General features: G+C 36.3%; 1 protein-coding gene across 1 annotated transcript in view; it reads left to right on the forward strand.

The window, feature by feature from the left end:
• The first annotated feature begins 8,832 nt into the window (after positions 1-8,832).
• Positions 8,833-9,602, forward strand: part of LOC133658657 (tyrosine-protein kinase receptor UFO) — a 101,219-nt gene continuing 100,449 nt past the window's right edge. Inside the window, exon 1 of the mRNA XM_062060919.1 lies at positions 8,833-9,213. Within this exon, the coding sequence (XP_061916903.1) occupies positions 9,087-9,213 (127 nt within the window). The 5' untranslated portion in view covers positions 8,833-9,086. The remainder of the gene's footprint in view (positions 9,214-9,602) is intronic.

Genomic DNA, 9,602 nt, shown 5'->3' on the forward strand with positions numbered 1-9,602 from the left:
CCTTTCAACCTGCGACGTCACGCTACTTCCGGTACAGGCAAGGCTTTTTTTTTATCAGCGACCAAAAGTTGCGAACTTTATCGTCGATGTTCTCTACTAAATCCTTTCAGCAAAAATATGGCAATATCACGAAATGATCAAGTATGACACATAGAATGGACCTGCTATCCCCGTTTAAATAAAAAAAAATTCATTTCAGTAGGCCTTTAAAGTTGTTTATACGTCCACCCTCAGTGTGACCTGTATGGCTGTTGACCAAGTATGCATTTCATTCACTTGTGTGTGTGAAAAGCCATAGATATTATGTGACTGGGCCGCCACGCAACTGCTCTGTACTTCTCCCTACGTCCGTGTACACAGCGGCGTTTTAAAAAGGCATACATTTTACTTTTTGAAACCGATACCGATAATTTCCGATATTACATTTTAAAGCATTTATCGGCCGATAATATTGGCAGTCCGAGTTTGTAATATTTTCTGGGGTGAGAGGGCCAATACACAAATGCCTCTTTTTGCACTGCTCACCAAATTCTAAACGACGACATCGATCAACTAACCTCCCCACGAAATTGACAAGATCTTCTCGACCAAAAGCTCGGGTTCGGAGAAACCTGCCAGTCCTGGCGGAAGTTTCCCCCCAACCCGAGCTTTTCGTATCTCGGGAGAAGTGGAGTGACATGTGCCGGGGGGCGTTGAAGACATCCACCTCTTCGGAACCATGACAACAGGACATCTGCTGATTAGAGCGAGCCTTGCCAGTTGGTCAGGGTATACCCGGAAGCTGCCACAAATGGTTGAAGGATGGGCAGAGCTGTGGGCGCGCAGACTTTGGTGGTTTCTGAACTAAATCACAAAAAGGATAACATCTTGAATAAGCTGTCTGCTCTGCAAGGCAAAGTTATGAACAATTAGAGTGAAAGGTTTGAATTTGTCTTCGCTCAAACACATTCTGACCTGGATTTTGTCCGACTCACTAATATGCGTGGTGGTCAAGCTCTGTTCTCAATGGGTACTAGAAGCCATCTAGCCTTTTTCGAAGAAAAAATGCCCTATATGCTTGCGTTGCTTTCGGCTGTACGAACCGTTTGAATCGCAAAAAGGATAAACGTTTCTTCAGAGTTCCCCGAGAGGTAATCAAGGGGAGTGAAAAAGGGCAAGATTTTACGAAAGACGATGAGAAAAGTAGCGTGCACTCCAGTCCAAGGGAGCGGAGTCGTAGAAAGCACGAGTTTGCAGTGATCACTTCGTTGAAGGTTTGTTTGATATACTTTTAACGTTTCGTATTTCCTATTCAAGTATTATCTTGATATTATTATATTTCTTACATATATATATACATACACAATGTTGACATCTATAGTTATATTTTGATAAACAATCATAAATGAATCTTTCAGCACGTACACAATGTTGACATCTATAGTTATATTTTGATAAACAATCATAAATTAATCTTTCAGCACGTACACAATGTTGACATCTATAGTTATATTTTGATAAACAATCATAAATTAATCTTTCAGCACATACACAATGTTGACATCTATAGTTATATTTTGATAAACAATCATAAATGAATCTTTCAGCGCGTACACAATGTTGACATCTATAGTTATATTTTGATAAACTATCATAAATGAATCTTTCAGCGCGTACACAATGTTGACATCTATAGTTATATTTTGATAAACAATCATAAATGAATCTTTCAGCGCGTACACAATGTTGACATCTATAGTTATATTTTGATAAACAATCATAAATGAATCTTTCAGCGCGTACACAATGTTGACATCTATAGTTATATTTTGATAAACTATCATAAATGAATCTTTCAGCGCGTACACAATGTTGACATCTATAGTTATATTTTGATAAACAATCACAAATGAATCTTTCAGCACATACACAATGTTGACATCTATAGTTATATTTTGATAAACTATCATAAATGAATCTTTCAGCACATACACAATGTTGACATCTATAGTTATATTTTGATAAACAATCATAAATGAATCTTTCAGCGCGTACACAATGTTGACATCTATAGTTATATTTTGATAAACTATCATAAATGAATCTTTCAGCGCGTACACAATGTTGACATCTATAGTTATATTTTGATAAACAATCACAAATGAATCTTTCAGCACATACACAATGTTGACATCTATAGTTTAATTTTGATAAACTATCATAAATGAATCTTTCAGCGCGTACACAATGTTGACATCTATAGTTATATTTTGATAAACAATCATAAATGAATCTTTCAGCACGTACACAATGTTGACATCTATAGTTATATTTTGATAAACAATCATAAATGAATCTTTCAGCGCGTACACAATGTTGACATCTATAGTTATATTTTGATAAACAATCATAAATGAATCTTTCAGCACGTACACAATGTTGACATCTATAGTTATATTTTGATAAACAATCATAAATGAATCTTTCAGCACGTACACAATGTTGACATCTATAGTTATATTTTGATATATTTAGTTTTCTGTTCCAAACAAAAAGCGAATGGCCGCCACGTTCACGCACCGTGGAACAATCCTGGCCAATCCATCGGATTCTGATTGTGATCCGTAGACCTCCAGCGGCCATGTGAGGAACTACTACAACAGCCAAGCGTTGTGCTGCAATTGCACAAGTTACCAGCAGAGGGCGGCAGAGGCTACACGTTGTGAACGCTTTAGGTCACGTGATTACAGAGGCCCCTCTGACGTGTCAGCATCCTTTTTTGGGGGGGGGACTTGACTTTAAAAAAATTAAAGTTAATGATAAAGAAGGAGAAGAATAAAAAAATATATATAAGTTATTGAATATTATTAGTAATGATAATAGTAAGAATAATTCAAAAAATAGTTATTGAATAATAGCAATAGCAATAATATACTGCTACTACTAATAACAAGAATAATTTAAAATATAGAAGTTATGGAAAGTCCATGGTAAATGCCCCCCCTCTACCTCAAAGAACTGCTCACCCCCAAATCCTCCACACGACACCTCCGCTCCGGACAGGCTAACCTCCTCCAACCTCTGAGGACAAAGCTACGAACTATGGGAGACCGGGCTTTCTGCTCCGCCGCTCCCAGTCTGTGGAATGCTCTCCCTGACCACCTGAGGGCACCACAGACTGTGGATGCTTTTAAAAAAAAAGGCTTAAAAACCCTTCTTTAAAAAAAAAAGCCTTTTTATAGATATATGCATACTAGTTCTAGCTTTTAAGCTTTTTTATTTATTTTTATTATTATTTTATTATTATTATTTTTTCAATACACTGTAGCACTTTGAGGTTGTTTGCTCAATGTAAAGTGCTTTTTACAAATAAAATCTATTATTATTGTTATTGAATAATAATGTTAGTCATGAAAATAGTAAGAATAATTCAAAAATAGTTTTTACTGCTACTACTACAAATAATAATAAATAAATAGTTATTGAATAATAATATTATTAATGAAAAAAGGAAAACTTTAAAATAGTTATTGAATAATAGTACTAATACTAATAATATTAATAATGATAATATTAAGTATAATACAAAAATATACCAATTATTGAAGTATTCTTCAATAATTTGTATATTTTTGTATTCTTAATATTATCATTATTAATGATAATATTACAAATATTGAGATTTGTAATCATATTAATAATGATAAAATTAAGTACAATACAAAAATATACAAATTATTGAAGTATTCTTTAATAATTGGTATATTTTTGTATTATTCTTAATATTATCATTATTAATATTATATTATAAAATATCAGTAATGAAAATAAGAAACTTTAAAATAGTTATTGAAAAATTTTAATAATACTAATAATATTAATAATAATATTAATAATAGTAAATATACACACAAGTTATTGAATAATAATATTAGCAACAATAATAGTAAGAATATTTCAAAATAGTTATTGAATAATAGTAATAATACTAATAATAATAATAAGAATTAAAAAATATGTAAATTATTGAATAATAATATTAGTAACGAAAATAAGACTTTAAAATAGTTATTGAATAATACTAATAGTATTGATATTAGGAAGAAGAAGAATTAAAAACACGTGTGTACAACAGCTCCACTAATGGACATTGGAGTGTTACTTTCAAAGGCAAAATTAAAGTATTGCTAGAAACATAATTTTATATGGGACTTTATTGTATTATATGTATAGTACATGTTCCAAAAAGAAAAAAGCATCAAACACCAGCAGAATTAGAGATATTACAAGTCAAAGTGATGAAGCTTAGTGTTACGCTCATGACTTGGTGTAACTAAACATTACCCTATAAGATGAAGGCAATTGCATTTTATTGATATTTGAAATGTATTCAATGTTTATAAATGAATATTTAAATATACTAAATGTAAAAAAAGGGAATAAATATTCAAAATAATCTAGTTTGGTTACGCCATCATGAGCGCAACACAAGGTTGTAAAAGTTTCAACTACAATTCTAAATAAGATGTCAAAAGCAAACTGAAATCAAATACACACAGCTTAAATATTGATCAATACCTAATTAAATTTAGTAATACATAAATATGATGATTTATCAAAACATAAAATAAATATACCTGAACAGAACACTCATGATGGTTACACCAAAAAGTAACGCTTTGAATCGCGTTTTTCCAAGTTTTGGGGGCATTTATATGCTATTTCCAAGCATCTCCTTTTTATTATCGTTAATTTTAAATGGTCAATCTAATGCATATTATATATGCATGCCCTAGTAAACAAAACAAAAGTCATATTTATTTTGATTGTTACATTTTGAAGTACATTTGTGCAGGTGGGTGCGAATGTATACGCATTACCAGAGCTGTACACACATACCAGTTATTGAATAATATTAGTAATGATGATAATAATAGGAGGAATTCAAAAACGTTATTGAATAATAATCATGATAAGGATAATATAAGAAGAAGAATAGAGGAAAAAACGAAATTGTTTGTTAGTGGACTTCCTGAATAAGTTGAAAAAAAGTTGTTTGGGTTGTTTGAGCTCTGCTTGCTGCAACAAGTAATCCACTTTATCCTCACTTCTAAATCCCTTTAAACATTTACTCACACACACACACACACACACACACACACACACACACACACACACACACACACACACACACACACACACACACACACACACACACACACATGTCTTGCCTACTTTGTGTGGACCCACGTTTGGTTAGTACAGGGGTTGGCAACCCAAAATGTTGAAAGAGCCATATTGGACCAAAAATACAAAAACAAATCTGTCTGGAGCCGCAACAAATTAAAATCCAAATTACATACAGATAGTGTGTCATGAGATATAGATTGAATTGAGATGACTTAAAGGAAACTAAATGAGCTCAAATATAGCTACAAATGAGGCATAATGATGCAATATGTACATATAGCTAGCCTAAATAGCATGTTAGCATCGATTAGCTTGCAGTCATGCAGTGACCAAATATGTCTGATTAGCACTCCACACAAGTCAATAACAACAACAAAACTCACCTTTGTGCATTCACGCACAACGTTAAAAGTGTGGTGGACAACATGAGACAGAAAAAGAAGTGGCATAAAACACGTCCTAGAAAGTCGGAGAAAGTTATACATGTAAACAAACTAAGGTGAGTTCAAGGACCGCCAAAATTAGTAGGACAAAACGGCGCTCGCCAAATACTCGAATCAGTGAAGCATGTTTAATACAAACAGTGTGCTTTATAACAATTACGGAGGTTTGTGTCATGTTTGTCCTCATTCAGAAACCATATTAAAACAAAAAATATATTTTTTTCCCCTCATCTTTTTCCATTTTTCATACTATTTTGAAAAAGCTTCAGAGAGCCACTAGGGCGGCGCTAAAGAGCCGCATGCGGCTCTAGAGCCGCGGGTTGCCGACCCCTGGGTTAGTAGGTTGTGAGGGCCCCCCTTTCCACTATAGCTAGAATGATGAAAAACAATATATCTAGCACTAGATGGGAGTAGAGAGTTGCAACCTCACTTCAGAATGCAAAACACACAAAGTAAAAACAAAGATTTGACTTCTGTAGTCGTGAGGAGCAGGCAAATGTCCTCACAAGTCAAAAGGTCCTCACAGAAAGGGTGGTTTGTCAAGTGTATGTCCACTAGGGCTGTGAATCTTTGGGTGTCCCACGGTTTGATTCAATATCGATTCTTGCGGTCACGATTTCATTCAAAATCGATTTTTTTCCCGATTGAAAAGGATTGTCTATTCATTCGATACATAGATTTCAGCAGGATCTACCCCAGTCTGCTGACATGCAAGCAGAGTAAAAAGCTTTTATAATTGTAAAGGACAATGTTTTATCAACTGATTGCAATAATGTACATTTTTTTGAACTATTAAATGAACCAAAAATATGACTTATTTTATCTTTGTGAAAATATTGGACACAGTGTGTTGTCAAGCTTATGAGATGCCATGCAAGTGTAAGCCACTGTGACACTATTGTTCTTTTTTAAATTTTTTTATAAATGTCTAATGATAATGTCAATGAGGGATTTTTAATCACTGCTATGTTGAAATTGTAACTAATATTGATACTGTTGTTGATGATATTCATTTTTGTTTCACTACTTTTGGTTTGTTCTATGTGGTGTTTGTGTCTCCTCTCAATTGCTCTGTTTATTGCAGTTCTGAGTGTTGCTGGCTCGGGTTTGCTTTTGGAATTGGATTGCATTGTTATGGTATTGCTGTGTATTGTTTTGTTGGATTGATTCATTTAAAAAAAAAATTTTAAAAAAATGTTGTTTTTTTTAAATGAAAAAAAAAATTCGATTTAAAAAAAAAAGAGAATCGATTCTGAATCACACAACGTGAGAATCGCGATTCGAAATCGAATCGATTTTTACTTGTATGTGATATCGTGTGCAATACAAGCAGTCCTGCAGCGTGTTTACTTGTGTGTGTGTGATATCATGTGCGATGCAAACAGTCCTGCTGCTTGTTTACTTGTGTGTGATATCATGTGCGATACAAGCGGTCCTGCGACCCGTTTACTTGTGTGTGATATCATGTGCGATACAAGTGGTCCTGCGACCCGTTTACTTGTGTGATGTCATGTGCGATACAAGCAGTCTTGCAACGCGTGCGTGTGTGTGTGTGATATCATGCACGATACAAGTGGTCCTGCAGCATGTTTAGTTGTGTGATATCATGTGTGATACAAGCGGTCCTGCAGCGTGTTTACTTGTGTGTGATATCATGTGCGATACAAGTAGCCTTGCAAAGTGTTTACTTGTGTGTGATATCACGTGAGATACGAATGGTCCTGCAGAGTCTTTACTTATGTGTGTGATATAATTTGCAATACAAGCAGTCCTGCAGTTCTGAGTGTTGCTGGGTTGGGTTTGCTTTTGGAATTGGATTGCATTGTTATGGTATTGCTGTGTATTGTTTTGTTGGATTGCATTGTTATGGTATTGCTGTGTATTGTTTTGTTGGATTGATTCATTTAAAAAAAAAAATTTTTAAAAATGTTTTTTTTAAATGAAATTTTTTTTTCGATTTTTAAAAAAAAGGAGAATCGATTCTGAATCACACAACGTGAGAATCGCGATTCGAAATCGAATCGATTTTTACTTGTATGTGATATCGTGTGCGATACAAGCAGTCCTGCAGCGTGTTTACTTGTGTGTGTGTGATATCATGTGCGATGCAAACAGTCCTGCTGCTTGTTTACTTGTGTGTGATATCATGTGCGATACAAGCGGTCCTGCGACCCGTTTACTTGTGTGTGATATCATGTGCGATACAAGTGGTCCTGCGACCCATTTACTTGTGTGATGTCATGTGCGATACAAGCAGTCTTGCAACGTGTGCGTGTGTGTGTGTGTGTGATATCATGCACGATACAAGTGGTCCTGCAGCATGTTTAGTTGTGTGATATCATGTGTGATACAAGCGGTCCTGCAGCGTGTTTACTTGTGTGTGATATCATGTGCGATACAAGTAGCCTTGCAAAGTGTTTACTTGTGTGTGATATCACGTGAGATACGTAGTCCTGCAGAGTCTTTACTTATGTGTGTGATATCATTTGCAATACAAGCAGTCCTGCAGTTCTGAGTGTTGCTGGGTCGGGTTTGCTTTTGGAATTGGATTGCATTGTTATGGTATTGCTGTGTATTGTTTTGTTGGATTGATTAATTTAAAAAATAAATAAATAAATAAATATATATTTTTTATTAATAAAAAATAAAATCGATTTTTAAAAAATGAGAATCGATTCTGAATCACACAACGTGAGAATCGCGATTTTAATTCGAATCGATTTTTTCCCACACCCCTAATGTCCACACAAAGATGGTGCGACAAGTGCACACACACACACACTCACACACACACACACGCACACACACACACACACACACACACACACACACACACACACACACACACACACACACACACACACACACACACACACACACACACACACACACAGAGCTCCCCCTCCCCTCCCGTGAGGGGCCATTGAAAGGATGTACAATGGGGGTCTTTTAGGGGACATTCTTCAGGGAAAAGAGAGGGAAAGACAACAAATACTATTCAACGTGGACGAACAAAAATGTCTCTAAAGTGCCGAGTCAAAATAAAAGCATGATGTCATGAAATATTTCATGAGCAAACTATGCTTTTTGTTTTCTTTTCTCATGGATGACTTTTTCTACTTCCGGTTTTTGTGCGCAATTAAAACAGCTGAAAAAAGTAAACAATTAGCAGCTTCCTCTTCCTCTTCTTCTTCTTCTTCTTCTTCTTCTTGGTGGAAAAGAAGCTGACTTGTGGAATTTGAATCCTGCGTGAAGGAGGAGAGAAGAAGAAGGAGGAGGAGGAAAAAGGAAGAAGAAGGAGGAGGAGTGGGAGTGAAGGAGTTTTCGCGCACTGTGACGGAACACAAAAAAAAGTCCTCAAGTGGATTCAACTTTTTCACCGCCGGACTTTCCTCCCTCGCCTCGGACTTTGGACTTTGGGATTCAAGCAGCTTTGCGGACTTTGGGACGAGAGAAGGAGCTGGACAAGATGAGATGATGGCCCCCGCGGATGTTTCCACCATGTTCGGCTCCACTTCCACGGGAGGACCGCGCTGTTGGCTCCTCACGCTGGCCGCCTTCTTGACCGTCGTGGGCCCGGCGAAGGTGTGCGGCGTGGCAGGTGAGAAGTGGACACACCTGGTGTAGATGCTAGCAGGACAGGTGAGCAGGTAAACAATGACGTCGGATTATTGCCGTCCAGACAGCTGACGGCCAAGTCCAGAAATGACGTCACCAAGCAGGCACGCTGCTCTTGTTTACACGGGGGGGGGATTTGGTGGTATCGGCGGGGCGACGCTCCACAGGAAGTGGTCTTCAGGGAGTCAGTAGATCAGGGGGGGCCCAAAATGGGGCCCTGGGCCAAATTTGGACCTCAAGTAATTTGAATTGGGTGACTTCCCAAATGTAATACATGATCATACTGCTCACTTGGGGGACCCGATCTGATATCGATATCAGTCTATCAGCATTGGATCATATTGTCTTGCATGTAAAATATGCGATACAAGC

Source organism: Entelurus aequoreus, linkage group LG10, assembly GCF_033978785.1.
Source record: "Entelurus aequoreus isolate RoL-2023_Sb linkage group LG10, RoL_Eaeq_v1.1, whole genome shotgun sequence".
Taxonomy (NCBI): Eukaryota; Metazoa; Chordata; class Actinopteri; order Syngnathiformes; family Syngnathidae; genus Entelurus; species Entelurus aequoreus.